General features: G+C 35.3%; 1 protein-coding gene across 1 annotated transcript in view; it reads left to right on the top strand.

Moving 5' to 3' along the window:
- Window positions 1–25,333, top strand: part of LOC150101195 (cell cycle control protein 50A-like) — a 153,152-nt gene that overhangs the window by 112,171 nt on the left and 15,648 nt on the right. Inside the window, exons 6-7 of the mRNA XM_090401263.1 lie at window positions 8,624–8,842; window positions 13,698–13,863. Coding sequence (XP_090257389.1) covers window positions 8,624–8,842; window positions 13,698–13,863 — 385 coding nt within the window. The remainder of the gene's footprint in view (window positions 1–8,623; window positions 8,843–13,697; window positions 13,864–25,333) is intronic.

Raw genomic sequence — 25,333 nt, 5'->3', positions numbered from 1 at the left:
ATTTTTAAATTTATGCAGGGTGGGAAAAGGACGAGGTCAACCTTGGAAGCTGTGAATGGATGCCACTAAGAAAAAGTTGAGATCTAGATTTTTCTCTCATAAAGTAGTGTACTATTGGAATGGATTGCCATTGGATGTTGTATGTGCAAGCAGTGCGAATGAATTCAAGAATAAGTATGACAGCTGGTGTGTTTAGTATGTGGCATTGCTTGATGAGTCCCTGACTCCCTGGAGGTCTCTCTTATTTGAAAGATATAATAATGAATGAAAGGAGTAATTGATGAAACAAGATAAATTTGTTCGGAACCTGAGAAGATTTTAAAAGAAGAAAACAGTCACAGGATATCATTGATTAAGACAAAGAAATATGGAATGAAATAAAATACTTGGGCTGTGAAGCATTGGATGAAATAATTGTATTTAACAAAAATCATTCAGATGAGTAGTTACGTATAATGCACTATAGCGATGTAACGTGTAAAGACCTGTGGAAATGTCCTTATCTGAATCCCATAAAACCAATTCTATTTTGAACTTATTTTCCAAACAGCAAAGGAAGAAATCCTTCATTGTAGTGAACCAAATTTCCTACTAAATGTTGCTGAACCCAGGTGCATTTTTAACTTCACTAAAAGTCATGTATAAATATGAGGGTGGTCTGAAAAGTTCTTGGCCTAACAATAAAAAAAATGAATTTATAATTTCAAAATTATTTTTATTTTTTAACATAATCTCCCTTAAGACTAATACATTTATTTCAGCGATGCTCTAGCACCATTATGCAGTCCTTGTAGTGGTTCTCAGTAAGATCTGCAAATTACCCCCCCCCCCCTGCAGCTGCAATCACTCTTGATTCGAAGAAAAATGCTGACCAGCGAGGAAGAGTTTTAGTTTTGAGAAGAGATAGAAGTCAGAGGGAGCCGAATCTGGGGAATAGGGTGGATGTTCCAAAAATTCATAGTGCAGATCCCTTAATTTTCCCATTGCCAAAACACCTTTCTAGGCAGGTGCTTTGTCCTGATGAAAGATGATTTTTTCTTCAAACCAGGACTTTTCTCACGAATTTTTTCATCTAGTCTGGTTAAAAGATCGGAATAATATTCCCCCATTATTGTTTTACCCTTTTCAAAATAATTAATAAACAAAATTCCTTTAGCATCCCAAAACACCAATGCCATGACCTTTCCTGCTGATGGAACAGAATTTGTTTTCTTTGGCGCCGAACAACCGAAGTCTGTCCACTGTTTGGATTCTGGTGTGTAATAGTGAATCCAAGTCTCATCCATAGTAATAAATCAATGCACAAAATCAGTTTTATTCTTGTTAAAATGCTCCAAGCACTGTTCAGAGACTTCCATGCGATTGCGTTTTTGATCTGCTGTGAGCAAGCATCGCACCCATCTTATGCAAAGCTTTTTCATTTGCAATTCTTCATGCAAAATATATCCTATATGTTCTTTTGAAATGCTTATGGTCTCTGCAATTTCATGCACTTTGACTCTCCGACCATCCAATACCATATTGTGCACTTGATCAATGATTTCTGGTGTTGTTACACTTTTTGGACGTCCTTCGCTTGGTTCATCTTCAAGGCTGGTACATGCTACGTTCACTCAGCATCCCTTTTACATTTCTTAATTGTCGAAAACGAAGGAGAATAGTGCCCATAAACTTTTATGAACTTCAAATGAATTTCTTTTGGCATTAAACCTTCTTTTACACAGAATTTTATAACCGCACGATACTCAATTTTATCCATTTCAAGGGATACAAACAACACTTTTGCTTCAAACAACTATATAAAACAAACTACTTGATAGAATGACTTGCAATTTCACCTGGATGCTTATGACAGATGTACCAATTTAAAAAAAAAAAAAAATCTTGCTGATAGTGTTGCCATCTATGGTCTAGGCTGAGAACTTTTCAGACCACCCTAGCTGAAATAATTTACTTACTCAGTAAGTTCTCCATTCAGAATGTAGTTCATTTTTTTCCATGTTCTAGCCTGTTTTCATAGTTTTTTGTGTCCAATTTCATACAGTATTTATCAGCTTATTTAAAGAAATCCTGAAGAGTACTAAATTTATTTAAAAGTGTAACATCATCTGCATAAAGTGAAGTCCTGATATTAACATCTCCAATTTTGACATTGGGTTTAATGCCAGTTTCCTTCATAATGTAATCCATGTGGCTGATGAATAAGAGTGTTCATAATAGGCACACAACTGATTAATTGAACCATCTGTGTACCTTATTTTCTGACTGCAGACTCAGACAGTATACACTCTATATTGCTATGAATAATGTTCTATTTATCCCATGTAATTGTAGCATTTCAAACTACTTTTCTCTTGTTACCAAGGATGAAGTTTGGAGCGTGATTTAAAACATGAATTTTCCATTATTTATCTTAAAGTGGAATTCTAATCCTAACAACTCCTATTTACCCTGAATCCAGTTACTACTTCAACTTTCCCTTCTTTCATTTTTTCTTGTTCTCTTTTCAAGTAACATCAACAGTCCCTTATAGGTAATGGCTGGTGTCTGATGTAGTTTTCACAGGTTCTGTGATTCTCTTTTGTTCACTGCCAATGTGACTTATGTCTTGCAAACTCTTTCCACACCACTTCTTTTACATCATATATCTGCTCTTGTCTTATGTCTTATCCATCCTCTCCTGTTTATCCAGTTCCATTCTACAAAACATCAGTTTTTAATCTTGTTTCAGTCATTCATCCCGCTGGTATATTCAAAAAGATTAAGTTTCCTTCTCATTATTTTTTGCATTAGATTCTCTTTCCAACTTACTTTTCTGCAGAGTTTATTTGTTGCCTTTTTGCATACTTCCCATTTGTGGAACTTTTCTATTTCATGTTCTTTCAAATGCCAATATTTTCCCCAGAATCTTTAACGTATTACCCCTGTCTCACATCCATAAAGAGCATAGTTTCCTGTCAGCTTTGTGTAAAAGCTCACTGCATTTTTTCTATATCTTATTAATTTCCTATAGGCGTTTTCACTTTTGTTATCTGATGTCTTATCTCCTTTTTTTACAGTCTCAATCACGCATATTGCTATCTTCTACATTATGTTCATTGACCTTTTTATGCTTCATCTCTCAGAATATTACTGTTTAATTTTTTCAGTGTTTTTTATTGACCCATTTCTTCTTCACTGTTCTTTTTGGTTGTCTTTATCTTCTTCAATAATGACAGTGTTATCTGCAAATCTTAGATTAATGGTTCTTGTACATTGAATTGGAATTCTCTTTATATTATACTTTATAACATTTGTTGTTCTTTGCAAAAGCATCACAAAGATACTTTGTGCCTCTCATCCAGAACCATCTTCCTGTTTTTTCTGAATTTCTCACAAAACTGACTGTGTTATCATTGCTATACTATAAGAGATATATCAGGTGCCTGTCCACTCCCTAAAATTTGGGTATAGTCCTGTGGCTGTCTGATCTATACTATCAAATACTTTCTGAAAGTTAGCAGGTGAATATATTTTTACAAAATACTTTCTCTATAAATAATCTTAATATTTAATCTTAATAATAGTGTGCAGTACTCCTCTCTTGTGAATCCTGCTTGCTCATCTTCTAGATTTTCTTTCATTTGTTCTGTTAATATCATTAGAACTTTTCCCACATGACTTGTTAGGGCAGTGCAGCTTTTTAGTTCACATTGCTTACTTTTTTGTGAGTCAGTATTATAATTAGTCTTTTCCATCCCATGCAATGTTGCACAGCTAGCATAGTTTCATCGATACTGCAACTATGCTTCAGCATTTCCCCAGTGATCTCATCATTCCCAGGATTTTTTTGATAAAGGCAGTAAACCATCTAAAGAGATGTTTTACTGAATAAAAGGTTTTGCAGTGGCTGCCATGCATAATTCAGAGAGCCTGGTCAGAAGGTTCCAGATGATTGGAATAGAGTTCTCACAGTTCCCATCTATTTAAAAAAAAAAAAAAAAAAGAAAGAAAAAGGAAATAAAGCTGAATGTGAGAACTGCAGATGAATTTCTCTGCTAAGTATGCAAGGTAAATTTTATGCCAACATATTTGAAAAGAGATTGAGAAAAATTATGGATGAGAAACTTGGAGTAGATGAGTTAAGCCAAATAGAAGTTGTCAAGATCAGATTTTCACTTTGCAACAAATAGTTGAGAAATATTGTTTTGTAGATCTGGAAAAGGCATATGACAAAGTGCCTAGAGAAATGCTTTTCAAAAATACTACAATTATGTGATATAAATGGAACTTTATTCTAGTCTATATTTAAGTTGTAAGTTAGCAGATTGAAGTAAATATAGGAAGATAGTTTGATGTAAAATCAGGGATAAGACATTATCTCCACTCTTATTTGTCATCTATATGGATCACAGTATGAAAGAAAGTGGCATTAAACATGATATTAGAATCAGAGATATAAAACTTAGCTCTTTGCTTTGTGCAGATAACACACAAAGCAAAGAGCTTAGCACAAAGTAATCCAAAGCATAGCACATCTAGTGCAAATTTTCAGGATCATCTAACTAAATTATATGGCAGCTGTAACAAATTTGGAATGAAAATCAGCAATAAAAATACCCAAACTATGAAAATAGGCAATAACATAGAAAATTTAATCTACATTCTCGTTGAAGACCCTATAGAGTAGGTAAATTATTTCAACTATTTAGACACAGTGTTGTGAAGATGGAAAATTAAATTTGTAAAGAGCCAACAGAAAATAAGCAAAGCTGGTATGGTTGACAGCTGGGAATAAATTTATATGTAATAAGGGAGAAATTAGCCAAAACAACACACTAGCTGTACGCAAGACAGTGTCTAAGCCAGTTCTAAGTTATTCACCTGAGAGTTGGGTTAGAAATCAAGCACTTGATCAAAGATTAGAGACTAGATATGAGGGTTCCTAGAAAAATTTGAGCCAGAACAGATGGCATTAATGGCAGAATCATATTATAAATGATAAACTTCAGGAAGGAACTTGGTATTGTTAGCATGTGTGAAGAATGTGTGAGCAGAGCTAATCTAAGGTGGTAAACAGAAAAAGAAAGGTTAGCAAAACAGGTGTTTGAAGCTAAGATGGCAGGAAAAAGACCACGAGGAAGACCAATGCCTATGTTGATTGATTCAGTTAGAAGTGCCTTAGAAGCACAAAATGTTTGACACAACAATATTGGAGCACTGACAAGTAATAGACTAATTTGGAGGAAAATTATTAATAGGAGATGAATAATAATGTAAAGTTATTTGTGTAATGCTGTCTTTGTAGCCTTGAACACCCCTTGAGGGTACACATCAGAAATTGCATTTTTTGATCTTGGTCCCTTAACCTTCCAAACGGCTAGGACGTCCAATTAAATCTGGATATGATTCAGCCCACCTGTTTAAAGAACCAGGATAAGAAGTGCAATTTGACCATCCTCTCCATTAGAAGGTGTGATAAACCTTCGCGCTGAAGAGAATGGTTAATCGGATTATCTCACGTTCGTAGCTACCTCTCAGTTGCCTATAACAAGAAATGCACATACTTGTTCTATACTGGTCAACTGGATTTTAGTTATATATGATAGACTAAAAATAGAGAAATGATTTATATTTTTATTTTCTCTTTTTATTGTACAATACAATTTTAATTTCTGGACAAAATAAAGGTCTTGCATAATTTCTTCACTTAAATGTTGCCTTACCTTGGTGAACCAATTTCATTTTTAATTTTTTTGCGCTTATTTTTTTCTAATCACTTTCTAGACAAAACATTATTCTTTGTTCTCGAAGAAATTAATTCACGATAATTATTTGAAATATTCTTTTAAAAAAAAAGAAAAGAAAACCGGCTGCCGACATTACAGATTATATTATTTTTATTTTGTACAAAAATATCGAAATCGAATAATACTTCACAGATTTCCTTTAGGACACGCTGGAGCAACTTTGCTTTATAGAGAATAACATGAAATTCTTTAATCATATCACTAAATTTTTTTCTTTATATTATATAGCAATCTACTGTTCTTTGTACTTTCACTTTCTTAGTTTCCCTGTATAATTGGTCATTACAAAATGAAATTAACAGTTATAGATATTTACTGCATAATTCAGATATTTTATTCTCCAATTTTTAAAGTAAGCGATACATTTGCATATTTTTATCATTCAAAATATGTATATCAAATGCAAGAAATGTGAAATTTCATTTCCTTTCACAATACAAATGAACTTTATTTCGACTTTGATAGCATCAGCCCCCCCCCCCTTCCGTTGCAACATTATCAGACACCTGAAAGCTGTTATGAAACATTGGTACAGTTTTTATTTCATTCGTGATTTTTCCATAATATTTGTTCCATATAACGGTTAATTTTTTTCGACACAGAAACTAAGTTTTGATTATTATAAATTTGCAAATTATAAACAAGAAAAATATACATATTATTTCCCTATTATTATAAATCAGGAAGTTATGTCACGTTGGCTAATAGGGAAAATTAATATTTAAAAACACTGTCGTCCTACAAATGCAATATCAGAATATGCTTCGAATGTCTGCTAATCAATCAGAAAGATGGAAAAACAGAACAAGGAATTTCTGCCTGTAAAATATTCAGTTATTGCACGAGGTACTTTAGTGTGCTGCCTTCTGGGCATGTTCTTTTGATCTGGTTCCTAGTGGTGGTGGTGGGGGGTGGAGTTGGTAATCTCCGTTAGTCTACAACTTGTTACTGGGCAGAAAGGAATATTAGAAAGACCCAATATACAATTCATTTGTGAGATGGCAAGCAAGAAGCAACAGCAATAGTAGTAATTATTTTCAAGATAATTATCAAATAATTTAGAATTTTTCGATAATAAAAGTGAAACTGATCACTATAAATAAAGAAATCATTTTTGGCATAAATACTTCATCAGCCTGTAAAAGAAATGTCAATTTTACTGTGTTAGGATATCTGAACAACAGAAAACGAAACAAGACATTCTTGCTTGAGGCAATTTAGTGCGACTTCTAGGAAACTTTCTGTCTTGTGTTTCTCAAAAGAGTCATCTAAGACTTTTAGCTTTACCTCTGGGTAAGAGGATTATTGTCCAGCATTTCTAAGACGTATTTCAGAAATAGCAATCAGTAGAAATAGAAGTAGTAATATTTAGATTTTTTTTAAAAAAAAAAAAAAAACAGAAATAACACAATTGAAATTTCTTTGTGTGGGTTTTACATGTTGAAAATACAGCATAGTATTTCTAAATCTTAGAATAATTTCAGCAGACTGCTGATTTCAGATTCAAAAAAAGAGGACAGAATTAGAAACTTCGATATACAACAATATTATTGCTTTATTTCTTTTGTCAAAACGTTAAATTGAAATAAGAGATTTTGAATACCATCTGAAAGCTTTCAAAGCTGTAGAAATTTAAAGTAGTTATGTAACTCAGTTCCAGGACAGGAGGGGGGGGGGCAGTAAAAAATCCTAAAAATGAGCATAAATTTTTAATCATTCCATACAGGATATCCTTCCTATTATATTTTCAACATATCTACAGTGGTTAAGCACTGGATATTATAGCAATGTGCATCCTACAAAAAAAAAAAAAAAAACCTCTGTTGCAATTTTCAGCAAAAGAAGAAGAAGAAGGTCTCTGATAAAATACCATTAGGTATAAATTTTTGATACTAAAAAAGATACAATATCGGAAACCGAGTAATGCAGTTTATAATCATTTGTTCATAAAAAAAAAAAAAAAAAAAAATCGTTCCTGAAATTGAAATGTGACAATCCATATAAAGGTATTTTGCAAAGAAAGAAAGCAAAATGTCATATTTATTTCACTAAATGTTATTTAAAAATATAAATATTTGACAAATTATTTTAAACGTAAACAAACATTTACAAATTCACGAAAAAGAATCTATACTGTCAGTAAAGTGGAGGAAATTAACTATTACTAAGGTATATTCATTGCAAAGGCTGATCTATGGTCATTTCAGGATTGATTATTTATTTTGGCAGATGTGAAACTTCTATTTTTGGAAAGAGACACAAGAAATAAATTGTTCAGCAAAAAAAAAAAAAAAAAAAAACGATCAAATATCCTAGTAGAGTGAAGAAAATTTGAAGTAACGGAGTAAATGTAAAGACAAGTGACACAAAAGTCGCTAGACAACAGTTAATCCACTAATGGCTCTCAAATTGCCATTAAGGGATTAACAGCGGAGGAGGGTAATTACTTGATAAAAGCTAGAATGCCAATGAAGTTTTGATCCACGAAAAAGTCTGGGGTAGTCTTGCTATTTCATCCACCTTGGCTGGTAGGAGGGTTAATGACTTTTGTTCATGAAAAAGACACAAGATTTCTCTTGCTCAGTTGCCATTACTACTTAATTTAGTTTGGTATTACTGACAAATTCAACCCAGTGGATTTGCTGTGTGTCATGAGTTATAATTTTTATCATTAATAAAAATCAGAAATTTAAACTTTCTTAATAATGATATCTGGAAATATAAATTTTTATATAACATTCTCCTTTTTTTTGTAAAATGTGTTTCCTGCTCTTAAGATACTCTGGTTCAGGTGTGATTGTGGATTACAGTGATTTTTAATTTTCTTTGTGTAGCTTTTGCAGGTACAGCTTCCCCACCATCGTGGCAACGTAAAATATGGCAGCTAGATGATGATGTTAATAATAATGGTTTTAAAAATGAAGATTTAATTGTGTGGATGAGAACAGCAGCACTGCCTACATTTCGTAAATTGCATCGTAGGATTGACCATTCTCAAGAGCAGTTTATTTCATCTTTACCGGATGGAGAGTACCAGTTTATTATTGGCTACAGTATCCTTTTCTTATAGTTAGTTACTTAAAAGTACATTTATTTGCAAACTCATTCTCCATCATTCTTAATCAAAAGTTAATAGTTAAAAAGTTTTTAAATCTACTATTATTGGGTTTCTGTACATATGCCATTTTCAGCAAATAAGACTGTATGTAGCACATGCTCTGAGTTTTATTTTACAGAAGGTGAACTTTCATACAGTGATTGCTGTGTAAATTACCAAAGGGAGAATTTATGAAACCTGGCGCTCCTCATCATGTCACTCACTAGAAGTTGACAGTGTATTGCAGAATGATGCACTGGTTGTCTTCCAGTATAAATATACTTTCAAAGGATCCATTTTATTAAGATAACAGTATGGTAATAACCAGAGATGAATATTCAGGGTGTGCCAGACGTGCGTTGCTCATCCACTGAATAGCAATATCACCGATATTATATTTTGGCATTTATTCCTGTTAAAGACTCCTCTAATTGTTTTCAGACTTCGCATGATTCCTAAAAGTAAGCACAATATACTAATGCTTCATAAAGAGGACACTTTTTGACACTTAAACATTGCCTCACGTTCGCGTTAATCACCTGCATATACATACCTTTGAGCCCTTTGAAAAGATGAACAGATAGTATAGCAGATCGAATTCATAGTATTCTAGTAATTTTAAACTGCACAGAAGATAGAGCAGGCTGAGCTCAGAGACAGTAGCACATAGAGGCTATTGATTATTGTGTCAACCAATCCAATTGACCAATGTCATTTGTCATGAGCTTAGGCATTATAGATGCCTAAGCTAACAAATTGTCTGGCCTTAGGCATTAAAGATGCCTAAAGCCAGACAATAACAGAATGGGTTTTTAAGTCCCTTGTATCAGACCTCATCAACTGCCCTGAAAATGTTAAGAGTGACCACAAGTTTCTCCAAATCTTTTCATGTCTTAAAATTGATATAGTTGGCCAGGTTATCTGCTATGGAATAGGAATAGAAACTGATAAGTACTGAAATTTGTTGGTTGCCTTTATCATTCCACAGCATACCTTGCCTACCTTGGGACAAGTACACATCAAATATGCCATAAGGAGCTATGCCTGTTTCATATCTTAGCCAGTTAACGGCAGATTTAAGTCTGCATCATAGACTGGCTATGAAATGAAAATTTATATGTGATCTATTCTTCTTTGCAAAGATAGTTACAGTGGACAAGAAAACTTTTAGGTGATTCCTTCAAAATAATTTATCACTTGATAGAAATCTTATGATCTGATTATTTTGAGTTTCTGTTAGGTATTCTGAAACAAAACCTTATAACAGTGCCATATGCATAGGGACATGTGTTTAAAGAGAAAGAATGAGTCTATTAACAAGTTTCTTGAAAAGCTGGGGATTGTATTCATTGTGAAAAACAGTTTGGGAGAAAGGCTGTTCTGTACAGAGGTAGATGGAATGAATGCGGGTGAAAAGTTGTTTCTGATAAGTATGGTATTGACAGCATTGAAATTTACTAGATTTGGATATAATATATTTATGTCATGATAATCTAGCTAGATGTGAAAGTTAGCCAGAAAAGGGAAAATTGATCCTAACTGGAAATTGGAACATTATCAAAAGTAAGAGGGAAATGAAGTATGATCTTTCTTCCAAGTAATAAGACATGACTTTGCTTTAATAGTAGCATTGAAATTCACTAGATTTTTTTTCATCCCACTTGAGAATGATGAGGAAATCAGTATTTAAGAAATTGGTTTCTTGAATGAAGAAGAGAAACAGAGAGTGCTTCACCAACAAAACTATACATTGGATTTGAAGTTAGATTACGACAGTCATTGATATATAGTTGGAAGAGCATAGGTGAGAATACAAAGCCATGAGGTACTCCGGCATTGATAAAGAAATCTGATTAGAGGAAGCTGGAAATTTAATCACAAATAGCAGAAGTGAGACCATAAGATGGCAGCTTGCCAGGAAGGCTACAATTACCAGACACAATCAGATGCCTTGGAAATATCAAGAGAAACCACAAGTGTCTCCAGATCTTTCCATAGCCTTTGTCCAAAAGTGGCAAGGTTAGCAAGATCCATTGTAGAATAGGAATGGTAGAATGCACATTAGTGATCACTAACTGATTGACCTCCAAATAGGGAAGAAGCTTTTATATATATCCTGCTCATGACAGGTTCCATACCTGTAGTTTATTTATTTATTCGTATGGAGTTTCCTCCCTTTTTCTCCCCCGTCCCTATTGGGGAGAATTGAGTCCCCCCTCATGGGGGGGTTAAGTATTTATGGCTGTAGATCCATGTGTGTTCACGGGGCCGGTTTGCTTTCTTGCGGGATGAAAAACCCCAGATAAACTGGGGGGAGAAACCCTGCTGTCCATGCCCAAGACCAGCTAACTTGGCTATGGCTGAGGAAGATCCTTAATCTCCTCACGTCGGCGACAGGAATCAAACCTAGGACACTCCTTCCCCAGGCATATGGTTGCGAAACGCATAGCCACTAGGCTAACCACGCAGACAAACCTGTAATATATTACATCCTCTGTCTAAAAAGAAACCGAACTTTTCGAAAATAGAAGAAACTAGTGGCGCCACCTGTAGTATCTCTTTGTTGTCGAAAGCGGCAACCTTTATTAGTATTGTGTCAACTGTTTATGACATTTATTTCATTACAAGCCGAGTTATAGTGCCATGAATAACAGTATGTTTTGACGAACGATTGGAAAATGAGTTTCAAACAGAGAGCTGTGATTGACTTTTGTGTTAAACTTGGTAAAAATTTTACCGAAATGCATTCATCACTGTATGCTTCAAAAAGCATATGGTGATGAAATGCTTATCCCGTACTCAAGTTTACGAGTGGTTTAAGTGATTTCAAAGTGGTCGTGAGACGCTTGAGGACGACGAAAAGCCAGGCCATCCAAAAACTGGACTGAGTGAAGTTAACATCCAAAAAAATGCATGATTTCATGAAAGAAAACCCAAAATCGTCATGAGATTGGGCCTTCGTAAATTTAATTCACGATTTGTTCCCCACAAGTTGACCGACGACCAAAAATGTATCGAATTAAACACTGCAAGGACCTCATTAAAACCGCTCGTAAAGACTCAAACTCCCTTGAAATGATCGTTATCTGTTGCCAGACTGCTGAGTGGAGACCACCAGATGAGGAGCATCTGAAAAAAAGTCGCTTGGAGAAGTCAAAAGTAAAGACAATGCTGATTTGTTTCTACAATTCCAAGGGCATTATCCACAAAGAATTTGTTCTGCATGGCCAAACAGTCAATGGTGAGTTTTATCTCAAAGTTTTGAAGCGATTGATAGTGAGAATTCGTCACATACACCATGAATATTGTGATGACTGACCGTTCATCAAAACACACTGTCACTCTTGGCACTATAACTCTACTTGTAATGAAACAAATGTCATAAACAGTGACACAACACTAATGAAGGTCGCCGCTTTCGACAACAAAAAGATATAACAGGTGGTGCCACTGGTTTCTTCTATTTTCGAAAAGTTCGGTTTCTTTTTGGACAGAGGGTGTAGTATCATGGGCAGGCTGGGGAATTTTTTTGTTTTTATTTATTTTTATTTTTTTCTATTTTTTACATAGTCCAGAAATCCTTGTTCTAGATACCAAGTGTGGAACTTTTACAAATCACTTCACTCCTCCAACAAATGAAACACTGGTCTCACATTAGATAATGAAATTCATCTCTCATCACTTAAAAATGAGCACAAACATCTGTGGCAGAAATCAGACCTGGTGACTTATTGGTTGGAGAGTGTGTACATTAAGTACTTGGTCATCCAGGCTGGCTATGTTGATGACCTTCTGCATCACTTTCAAGATTATTGAGGTGAGAACATTGGGACACAAGTTTTATCTCCCCTTTTTTAGGATCAAGCTGGATAAAGACTTGCTTCCATTCAATTGGAGAGATGCCACATGAGTGTAATAGCTTCAGACAATGCTGGATGGGTGTTTATTCTGGAGCACAAGTTTTGAGCAAAACTAGAGGGAGACCATCTGGACTAGAGGGCTTATTAGTATCGAGACTAATGAGGATTTCCTGATGTCCTTTTGGCTAAAGATCAGAACGGTATGCTGTGGTCTTATAGGAGGTGGTTTGCCTAGGTCATCTGTATAAAAATTGGAGGAAAAGGCTGATGCTAGGAGTTCTGTTTATCTTTTGGAAGTATCACTATTGTACCATCAGGATGCGAGAGAGGGGAAAACAAGGAAGGATAGAAGTTATTACCAACAGTTAGGACCAGAAGACTCATCTGCCATTTGAGCAAGAGAGAGCTTATTGCATTTGACCCTTATGAAGTTGAAATCTCCAAGACTCATCACAGGAGAGCACTTCACACAATCCACCATATGCACCACTCCATTGCCCATCCACACAACACAGTACTATCCATCATCACAATGCCTTCTGCAGCCTGCTAAGTTTTTTTTTTTTTTTTCTCAGTAAATTATGTATACTCTGGCCCATTTGCCTGTATGTTGGATGAAAAACCCAAGTTTCCAGGTTTGATTAGAAGGCACTACTAAAAAATGGTGAATTACCGTTTGCCTCATAGTCATGTCTTTTAAACAATGCAATGCCAAGCAACTCTGAACTCATGAAAAGTAAACAAACCTGTTTGTTTTGAATGGTCCCAGAAATCGTTCTGGTTTCATATTACAAACTTTTCTTTACAGTTACTTAAGTATATTTTTAATATTAGGTTAATGATATAATCACTACATGCCGATAGTGCTTAATTTTAAAGGGAAGAAAGTTAAAGTAAATCTTAAAAGGAAAAAAATACATGTATGCTTGTTATCTTTAACCACCATTTTAGATTATCCAGTAACAAACTTCAAAGGAACTAAAAGAATCATTCTGTCAAATACATCATGGTTAGGTGGAAAGAATCCTTTCCTTGGTATTGCATATATTGTGGTGGGAAGCATTTGTGTGATACTGGCAATTGTATTTCTAGTTATACATATCAAGTATGGCAAAAAGTAAGTAATTTCTAAAAAAAATTAAAAAAAAAATATATATATATATATACCATAGTCCCCCCCCCCCCTTATCCACAGGTTTGCTTTCTGGGGGTTTCAGTGTTATCTGTGGTTAACCCCAGTCCAGAAATATTAAATGGAAAATTCCAGAAATCAACATTTCATAAGTTTTAAATTGCATTTCATTCTAAGTAGTTCTCAATTATCAGATTGACTGTCACAGTATCCCAGTGCTTGTGTTCAAATAACCCTTATTTAATAATGGCTCCAAAGCATATGCCAAAGAGAAGCCATAAAGTGCTTCTTTTAAGTGAAAAGGTGAAAGTTATTGACTTCATAAAATAATAAATAAATAATAAATAAATAATAAAAAAAGGTATGCTGAGGTTGCTAAGATTCCATTCACATTCATATAGCTTTTATTGAAGTATATTGTTATAATTGTTCTATTTTATTATTGTTATTAATAGCTTGTGCCTAATTTATAAATGAGACTTTATCATAGGTATGTATGTATAGGAAAGAACATAGTATATATAGGGTTTGGTACTATCCACAGGTGTGTGGGGGGAGGGGAGGGGGGTCTTGGAACATATCTGCCACAGATAAAGGGGAGGGGGAGAATATTGCATATATTTAATAGTATAAAATTAGCAAAAGGGCATTGTAGTTTTTTCACTATTTTCATTATGACTATTTCTTTATAGAAAATCTTTTTTTATTATTATTATTATATTCGGATGTTTAATATTTTAATAACTTCATAAACTAACATTTGCTATTTCTTTATATACATCTAACCCACTGATTTTTTATTACTGTGCAGTTGACATCATCAACTTATCTTAGTCACGAGAGGATCAACATAACAGAACTAAACAAATTATTTAATATATACAGTAAACCTTCGATTTAACGGACAAAATTTCCGGTCCGTATGTCACGTGAAAATTAACACCATGTTAATTTTAAAATGCTTTTAACCAAGATTTGCTTATGATTAAATTAACAAGTTATTTTTTGTTATTCATTTCCTGTTATTTATAACAAATTTTGGCTGCTGTAGTAATTTAGCAAACTTAAATGAGTCACTGCTCATAAAACATGTTCGCTGAATGATTAGGACGTGATCACACCAATCGCACTGTAATTGGTTCTTTTGTTGCGTGCCTTGACTTTCTGCGGCAGTTTTATTACACACATTTTCATAATTTTAGGGAGTTAATTATAAAAAAAACAGCAGAATTCAAAAGTTCAAAAAAACTTGACAGTTTTTTTTTTTTTCAAAGCAGGATTACCCAAATCAAACATCTCAACATCAAACATTAACTTCACATTAACTTATCTAAAAGTGTGTGTAAAACAATTTTTTTGTTATTACAGTGCTAATATTGATAAGATTGCAGTATAATGCATTTTTGAAAATTATGGAGACAACTACCGTGTTTGAATAAAAACTTTAGTTTAATATAACTAAAATCTACATTCGACGTTTCGACCTTTATGTCAAGGTCATCTTCTGGAGCATACAACTATACACAGGAAACAAGCTACACTACAATCAAACTGGTTTGTTAAAGACACCGACCAACTGCTACAACAATTATTGGCCTGACCTCTGGTGAAAAAAAAAAAAAAAAATTATACATCAACGCTAGAGTCCTATTATTATCTGTTGGTTGTAGAAATACATTGGGCACAACAACAAGTATCTATCTATATACATTAACATCATGTACACATTCTAGCCAGTTGGTACGGAATGGTTTCTAATACTAGCTGAGGATTGGCTAGAGTCCTGACTTATGCTGGATCTTACATATTACGTAGGCTGAATGTGCGCCATCCAGATCCTTGGAATTTTCATGCCATCTTTGTTGTTGATATTTGGGTGGTTTATCAGGATTTCGCAGGCTTCCTTAAATTTCCTTTCGTACCAGGTTTTTGTGCGGTGTAAAGAGCAGGTGCTTTTCCAGTTGATTTGGTGTAAGGTGTTGAGTGCGTGGTCTGAGAGGCCTGCTTCACCATAATGGTTATATTTAATGTGTCTAATGTGTCCTTTCTTGCATGTAGGGATTGTCCGTCCTGTTTCATCAATGTACAGTAAGTTACAGGTGCAGCGGATGCAATAGACTCCAGGATGTGCTAATGGGAAGAGAGGATCCTTAGAGGAGTTGAATATGGTTTTAAGTTTAGTGGGTGGTTTAAAGATGGCATTGAGGTTATAATGTTGTAGGATTCTGTTCATTTTTTCCGATAACCCTTTAATGTATGAGATGGCTATGGTTTTACTGTAATCTAGATTCGTTTTTGTTGTAGTTTTATGGAGTATTTTATTAACAGTATTTTTGTTATAGCCATTATTTATGAATGTGTCGCTGATGATTTTTAGTTCTTGTTTCAGGGCTTGCTGGTTAGAACAAATTGTTGTAGCTCTGTTTTTAAGGGTGTTAATGACTCCATATTTTTGTGATGGGTGGTGGTATGAATTAGCATGTATGTATCGGCCAGTGTGTGTCGGTTTTCGGTAGACAGTGAAGGACAGACTGCCTGAAGGAAGACGTGACTAGTGTGTCTAGGAACGAGAGCGAATTTTGGTTTTCGATTTCGATGGTAAATTGTATGCATTCGTGTTGTTTGTTCAGGTGGCTAAGGAATGTGTTTAGCGTTTGTCGCCCGTGCAGCCAGATCGCGAACACGTCGTCAACGTATCTAAGCCAGACTGTCGGTCTTAGCATGGCAGAATCAAGAGCCCTTTGCTCAAAGGTTTCCATGTAGAAGTTAGCGATTGGGGGGGGGGGGGGGAATAGTGGTGAGCCCATGGCTGTACCTTCTTTTTGTAGGTAGAATTTGTTTTGCCACACGAAGTAACCGGACTGTAGTATGTGGGCAAAGAGGGCCGTAATGTTGGGTGGAAATTTGTTCTGTAGTAGGAGAATTGTGTCATTGATGGGGACATTAGTGAAAAGGGCAGAAACGTCGAAACTGACTAATAAGTCGTCTTTGTCGAGTGTTATGTTTTTAATTTTGTTTATAAAGTGTTGTGTGTTTTTTATGTAAGAGGGGGAATGACCTACCAACTCCTTGAGTGTTGCTACTAATTTCTTGTCTTCTTTAAGTTCTCTGAACCTAAATATCTGCCGGCCTATGTTCTAAATTCCTTCCGAACTCTCTCCTTGTTTACAGCCGTTACTCAGAAACACCGAACGCTTTCCTTGTCAGCTGCCAATCATACATCCAACTTCTCGGCGACCATGCGCACTCAATGAAACTGGTAAGCAAGAAGTTAGGTATAAATAATGGCTGACACGTTGTCTCCGTTAGCAACAAGAGAGAATGTCTTCATAAAAACACAAAACTTAATATTATAAATTACAATAAAATTCCTATAAATAATACAAATATCAAATCTGGTAAGTACATCATTTTTTTTAACTTCTTTACATATCACTTTTGACAGAACAATTTCAATAACGGGCATATCGCAAGTGCCAACAATGCGTGTTATGAAACTAAAACTAACAAACATTTTAACATAAACAATTCGTAAAAATATTCAGAATTTTAATTATGATTATTTTTACATAATAGAGTCAGATCAATTAATTATTTTCAGTGAACACAAACGATGAAGGCCGCCAACATGGAGTAGATTGGGATGCAACATCGAACGTTTATATTTATCACTATGAAGTGGAACAGTGCATAGTTGAATCCAAAAAAATCATCCTAGACTCGTCTCATATCGACAGCAATCTTAGTTATAGTCTACCTGACTCGCATAGTTCTGGCATTAGGTACTGGCGTATGCGTGATCTCATACGCTCGCATTTGCACAACAATAAAACTACAGAATGGACTATAATGACAATTCAAACTTAACTTCGGTTCACGTCTGTTTTTATAATAGCACAGTGTTTTTATGGTTATTTATGTGTTTTAATTTGCTTTAAGTGTTACCACACCTGAAGAAGACATTTTTGACGAAACATGTTGTGTGCTCCATTAAATTAACTTATCTATTTTCTCGATTTCAGTCAGTCAAAAAAAGATGAACATAACTAATCACCGATTAAATGTATCTACTGATTAATATATATATATATATTTATTTATTTATTTATTTTTAAATAAGTTGGGAAATTTAATGACCGCTTTTAGTTATCTTACGTTAGCTACTTAGGTGGCACCTTTTGGAATTGTAAGTTATTGTTTAACCATGCTACTGGCCAAGACGTCTATAGACATCAAAATTATCATGGATACGAAGTGCACATTAAAATTTTAATACCTTTGATATTACATTGAAATATGTGATAGATACGAAGCGTATGAGGATGCGTATTTGATCCATAATGGCCGGTAAGGTGGTTGATTAGCTTTTTACATGTACTGAAGATGCCTGTGATACTCAGGCAAAAATTCTACTAATAAATAATATTTTACTTGAGTTAATTCCATTATTATAATTTTAAGTATTTCCATTTCCCTGGGGCAGAGCTGACTACTACCGGGTGTGTCCCCAGGTGGCGGATCGGGGAACAGCCTTCAGATATGGAGGCTAGCTGCGATATAAGCAGAGCAATCTGGCGAATAAGCAGCCATGGACCAACAGCAACTGAGCTATCAGGGCGTGGGGGAGCAGAAGTGGCAACTCTGTTTCACTTAAAACCTCACAAAGCCCAATGACAACTCGGTGACATGGCGAGTAGTGCCGCCATTAAATAAGCACCTGCTGGGATCACTGCCCCTGACATTGGGAAGCAGCATTGTCAGTACTGACACAAGGTTGAAGCCAAATGATGACGGAAAAGCTTGTGATCAGAGATTTGCAGATGGCAATATGATTATATTGTGTACGTCTGTAATACTGCAGAGCAGAAAGCAAATGGAAAAACTACTGCTCTACCTTATCTCCAGAACAACCATCATGGCAAGCAAACCCTTACAATTGGCCCCAAGTTTCCCGCGTCCCTTAAATGGGACTGGGGTGCGAAGAATCTCCGGGCTCAAAATGGTGTCCACTTTTAAAATTGCAACTTGGAATGTCAGAACTCTGTATGAAGCTGGCAAATTAAGAAATGCCACAAGAGAAATGAAGAGGCTGGGCATCCGGATTTTGGGAATTTGCGAGACAAGATGGCCAGGATCTGGAAAGTGTCAACAAGATAATACGACAATGTATTACTCTGGGAATGATGAGAACAAACATCGACATGGTGTAGCTGTAATAGTAGATGAAGAAATCAATAAATCAGTAATAAATTGGATTCCATTTTCTGAAAGGATAATGCTGTTACAACTTAAGGGAAACCCCGTTAACATAAATATCATCCAAGCTTATGCACCCGCATCTGACAAAAGTGAAGATGTTGAAGAGTTTTATGAACACCTAAAAGAGATTAAAAACCTAACAAAGAAACATGATATAAACATAGTGATTGGTGACTTCAATGCAAAAGTGGGAAGAGGGGGTGATGGAGAAATTGTTGGCAAACATGGCTTAGGCACCAGAAACGACAGAGGAGATCGCCTAGTCCAGTTCTGTCAGGAAGAAGATCTAACAATAGCAAATACCTGGTTTAAACTTCCACCCAGAAGACTGTACACTTGGAAATCGCCTCAAGATAACCAACATAACATTGTCAGAAATCAAATTGATTATATACTGATAAATAAAAGATTCCACAGTAGTATAAAGAATGCAAAGACTTATCCTGGAGCAGATATCTCATCAGACCACAATCCCATAGTTGCAGAAGTTCGTCTTAGATTAAAATCAGCTAAAAAATCACAAAAGAAGAAAAAGAAAATTGATGTAGAAAAAAAAGTGCCAAGACACAGCTTAACCTGCGATTACAACAGATTAACATAGAAGAAAATAAAAGTGTGGAATCTCTTTGGAATAGCTTAAAGAATGCCATCGTAACAACAAGTATTGAAGAAGTAGGTTATGTGAATAATATAAAACAACAGGAATGGATGACAGATGAGATTCTTTCTCTTATTGATACAAGAAGAATGTACAAAAACAAAGACCTTGCCAGGTATACAGAAACACATAACATCATCAAGAAAAAAATAAAAGAAGCTAAGGAAAATTGGATGAAAAATTTATGTACTGAAATTGAACTGCTTCAGAAGAAACATGATAATTTCAATCTGTATAAGAAAATCAACGAAATTTCTGGAAAACTGAGGAAAAAGAAAATGGTGTCTCTAAGAGATGAAAATGGAAAAATAGTTCTAGAAGAAGAGAATAAAGCACAGATTTGGATAAAATATGTAACAGAACTTTTCAATGATACTAGACAGAAGCCTATAAATATAAAAGATAACATTCAAGGACCAGCAATCATGAAATGCGAAATAGAGAATGCTATACGAACAAGTAAAACAGGAAAAGCCAGTTGACCAGATGGTGTGCAAACAGAATGTTTAAAATTAATAGAACCAGATAACATCAAACTTCTTGAAAAACTATTTAATAAAATATATGAAAGTGATGAATTTCCATCAGATTGGCTCAAATCTACATTTATCACTGTCCCAAAGAAACCCAAAGCGAATTCCTGTGGTGACTTCCGACTTATTAGTCTAATGAGCCAAACATTAAAAATATTTTTGAAAGTAATTCAGAATCGTATTTATAGAAAAAGTGAAGAAACTCTAAATGAAACACAATTCGGCTTTCGGAATGGTTTTGGTACTAGAGAGGTCCTTTTCTGTACCCAAATATTGATACAAAAATGCATAGAAAAACAGAAATCTGTGTTTATGTGTTTCATAGATTTTGAAAAAGCATTCGACAAAGTCAGACACACTAACTTAATAGAAGTCCTTCAACAAATAAGGCTAGACGAACAAGACATAAGACTAATAACAAATCTGTATTGGAATTAGTCAGCTACCGTTCAATTAGACAACATTACCACCAGTGATATTAACATCAAAAGAGGAGTGAGACAAGGATGTGTGCTCTCACCACTCCTGTTCAACATATATGCAGAGTTAATCTTTAAAAAAGCATTGGAAGAATGTTCAGAGGGAATCACGATAAATGGAAAGATTGTTAACAACCTTCGATATGCAGATGACACCGTGCTAATTGCAGATAATATTATGGATCTCCAAAAACTCATTGACAGAGTATACATAGAAAGCCAAAGAATGGGAATAAATATAAACATCAACAAGACAAAATACATGATCATCATGATGATGTTTATTAGAATTTAATATGTACGATGTTTCCATTCGTGTTTTGTCGGCTAAATTGGGGGGGGGGGATTCCAGACCTCTTTCATTGTGATAAATAAAATCTAATTTGTTAACTAACTTGGTGCAATGCTGTAGTTCAGGCCATTGTGCAGAAGTGAGAGCTCCCCAACGTTAAGGTTGTAGCCAGATTTGTTGATCACTTGGCTGTGGTCCATTGGTGGTTGGTTGCTACTTAGCCTTTCCAAAGATCCTCTTCCATACCTTGCCCACCCAGCGGTTTACAAAATTCAATGGACCTGTAACTTACCTTATATAGGGGAAACAGGACACACCATCCCAATCAGAAAAGATGAACACAAATGCCATATTAAATACCTCTACTATGGTAAAATAGGCCTATCAGACCACGCACTCCAAACATGCCACAGAATTGACTGGAAAGGTACTAAGTCCCTACACTGTGCCAAAAGCTGGTATGAAAGAAAATTCAAAGAAGCTTGTGAAATATTAAAACATCATCCAAATCTGAACAAAAATTATGGATTAATTGTGGAAAACCCATCTTCAACCCATATAGCAACTAGAATAACCCCAGGCAGAAGAAAATCTCAATACGAAAGGACTGTAGAAATTGTTTAATGTAATTCTGCTTTTTTTTTTTCCCACCAGAGATCAGGCTAGGGTAATGATTAAGAAACATTTAGATTCATTTTACTTTTGTATAGTGCAACAGCATGCAGCTTGTATATTGTACATATGTATGTTTCCGATGATGACTTCAATACAGAGGGCAAAATGTCTATTGTTACTTGCTTAATGTTAAGTAAAGTAATTATTCTAACACGTGTATTGTGTCTCCATAAATTCTTCACTATGAATGCTGACCACTGTGTAACCTTAAAAGAAAGAATTCCGCAGGCTTTGTTTGCACCTTTCATATGGAGTGATATATGATTGGGAACTAATTTATTTTATCAGTAAAATAAATTAGTTCAGTAAAACAATAATTAAAAAAAATAAAGACAGCTGTGAGAAGAATTCTCATAAACAGCAATGTTATCCTGGTACCAACCAGGAAAATATATCACCACAAATCGTCTAACATAAGTAAAAGCAAGGTATCTCAACTGCCCTGTCAGACACTACATTCTGTATCCTTTGTGGTGCTTCAGGTGCTAGAAATATCAGTATACTCAAACTGCCTGTTATGGCTCTGTCCTCTAGCAAATGTCCAAGATGAGAAAGAGATTCAAAAAATCGTGATGAAGAAGAATATACCAAATTAGAAACATGCCTTTCCACAATATCAATTTTAAAAATCTTCTTGGGCAAGGTAACAGTAAAAAAAAAAAGTTTCTTATTAGGGGACATTAACATACATGACTGGTCCATATTCTAATAGTTACATAATCCTGAACATTATGATTTACTTGCAGTCTCACTACTAGAATGAATTGGGGGCAGGGGGAGAAAAAGAATATGGCATCATTCCTGAAATTACACCAGAAATGATCCCAATACATAAGAATCCTATAGTTAGAAAAATAATGGACCAAGTACCACCAAGAATCAAGGATATGCCTCCAGACTCATTGATAGATAAAATGGATAGCTTTGTGCAGTGCCATCATAATCCGCTAAGCAACTAAGGCACTGCCTACAGGTGGAAAATATTGAAACCTTTAAAAATTGATAATTGGATATATTTTTTATTTTATTTATTATTTTAAACATTCAGATTGGTTTAACAAAGCAATCATTATGATAAAGGCATTCAAGAATATTCGGATAGCCATTTATTTATGTGTTTGCTAATTGCTTATGACATTATATTGGAAGCACGCAATTGGAAGAATGATGATACATTGCTCCCGTCAATTAGAAAGGGCCTGAGTTTTATTCTTGTCATGACCAAAGGAATCTTTATGTGGGCTTTTTTCATTTGAAGGTGAGTTCGCTGATCTCATATGGAGATACCAGAGTTTTTCATCCCACATACATGCAAATCAGCCATCGGAACACACACAGTTTACAGACATTGAATACTATTGTTGGTGGTGATGGTTAGTAGATGGCATTGATGATAGTTGTGTGTAGTGGAAGAATTAAGGAGTAGGGGAGACAGTAAGATGTGTGTAGCAGATTGAAATAGGGTGCCCTTCTGCAATGAGTCATTGGAGGTGTCACATAATAATAATAGTTACAAGCATGACTCTCTCCAAAATTGGCAGTAAATTGCAAAATTCTTGCTGGTTTTTTTTTTTTTTTTTTTTTTTTTTTTTTTTTTTTTTTTGATTAGTTAAAAACCAGAATATGTAAATAAAAAAAAGACATGTAATTTCTGCACTTTAAAAATTGCACCCTTTTAGGTGTTCACTGGCCATGAAATTCTTTGAAAGGAACATGAAGATATGTATTTGCTGTTCGGCTTTATGGAAAAACTGGAGCATGCAGTAGTTCCGTATTTTTGAACACATATTTTCTAATTGCATATTACTTCTAAATTTCTATCCACATCCTCTTGAAAAAGAATATGGAACTAATTGCAATTTTACTAGCTAAAGTTACATGTGAGCAGTGGCACACAAGCCGAACATCACAACAACGAACAAGGCAGCTCGTCTGGCCTGCTGCAAAGAGCTTGTGAAATGGACAATTGACCAGTGGAAAATGGTACTCTGGAGTGATGAATCAAAGTTCACCTGTTTCCAGTCTGATGGCAGGGCTTGGAGGCAACCTGGTGAATGCTTGTTACCTCAGCGTGTTGTACCCACAGTAAAGTTTGGTGGTGGAGGAGTAATGGTGTGGGATGCATTCAGCTGGTTTGGAGTGGGACCACTGGTCATTGCCCATGAAGGCAGCTCAGTACCTTGATATTCTGTATAATCAGGTGCCACCTACATTGTGGAGTTTTTATGGAACAGACCCGTTTTACTATCAAGACAACAATGTCCCATGCTGCAAAGCTGCAGCTGTTATTGAATGGTATGAAGAGATGGAGGTTTTGGTGGCACTGAAGTTTACAAGGTTGTCCTCGCCTCTCAGTGAGGCGAGGACAACCTTGTAAAAAAGCTAGGAGATCTGAGTTCAGATCCCTGGTCATGGTAGATCTTGAGGATTCTAATACCTGAGCACTACAAGGTTTGCAAATGAAAAGGAAGAATGGAATGTACTGCCATTGGCAAAGCTATGGATAGGATTGGAAGTTGTGAGAGTAGGTCATTTATATACAAGAGAAAAAGAGTGGATTAAAGAACAGAATCCTGAGGTGGTACTGCATTGGTGAGGAAATCTGAGGAGAGGAAATTGCCCACCATGACATGTAGTGAGGAACTAAACGTGTGGACAGACTTATGTGTTCGTCGAACATATTGTTTATTATTTTAACGGTATAATAGAACACAGAAACTAAGTAAATAATTAATTTATTAACTTGATGCTGGTATTATAACCAGCATCTTCAGAGCACAGAAACACTGTTTGTCACAATATGCGAGACTAAAACAACATGGTGTACTTAAACAAAATTGTAGCAGCAACACAAAGACTAGAGTCCTGATTTTGGCACCCTCTATCTGAAAAAAAAAAAAAAAAAAAAAAAAAAAAAAAAATGCTATCATATATTACTAGAGTCCTAGGTTTTTTCTTAATATGACTGTCTCCCAGATCTTCGGCAAGTTAATACAGCCATATTTGTTGAGATTTGGAGTGTGTTTTAGGGCTTCTGTCGCCTCTAAGAACAATCTCTCTGATTTATATGGGTTTCTGTGTAGTACTTTTGTGTTTTTCCAGTTGATCCTGTGTGCAGGGGTATCCAGAGCATGGTCTGCTAGGCCCGACTTCCCATAATGATATTTCCGGACGTATCGTTTATGTTCGCTGATGCGGATATTCACAGTTCTTCCTGTTTGACCGTAGTAGGCTTGATTGCATGAGCAGGGTACTTGGTAGACTCCTGGATGTGATAAAGGAGGAATGCTGTCCTTGGGTGAGCGGATGAGGGTGGCTAATTTGCTACATGGTCTGAATGTAGTGCGTAGTTTATGTTTAATGAGAATTCTTGAGATCTTTTCGGATGTGCCTTTAATGTAAGGGATGATGACTGTTTTGTTGTAGTTCTCTGTGGTGGATGGTGGGAGGGATTTTTTAGGAGTGTTTAGTATTTTGTTTATTTTTTGTGGATTGTAGCCATTAGCCAAGAAGGTGTGGTGTAAGTGAGTCAGTTCAGCAGTAAGAGCCTTGTCATTTG

The sequence above is a fragment of the Typopeltis vanoorti genome, chromosome 12 (genome assembly GCF_054136105.1).
Source record: "Typopeltis vanoorti isolate ZY-2024b chromosome 12, IOZ_Tvanoo_1.0, whole genome shotgun sequence".
NCBI lineage: Eukaryota > Metazoa > Arthropoda > Arachnida > Uropygi > Thelyphonidae > Typopeltis > Typopeltis vanoorti.
This window is presented reverse-complemented; position numbering and strand designations above follow the sequence as displayed.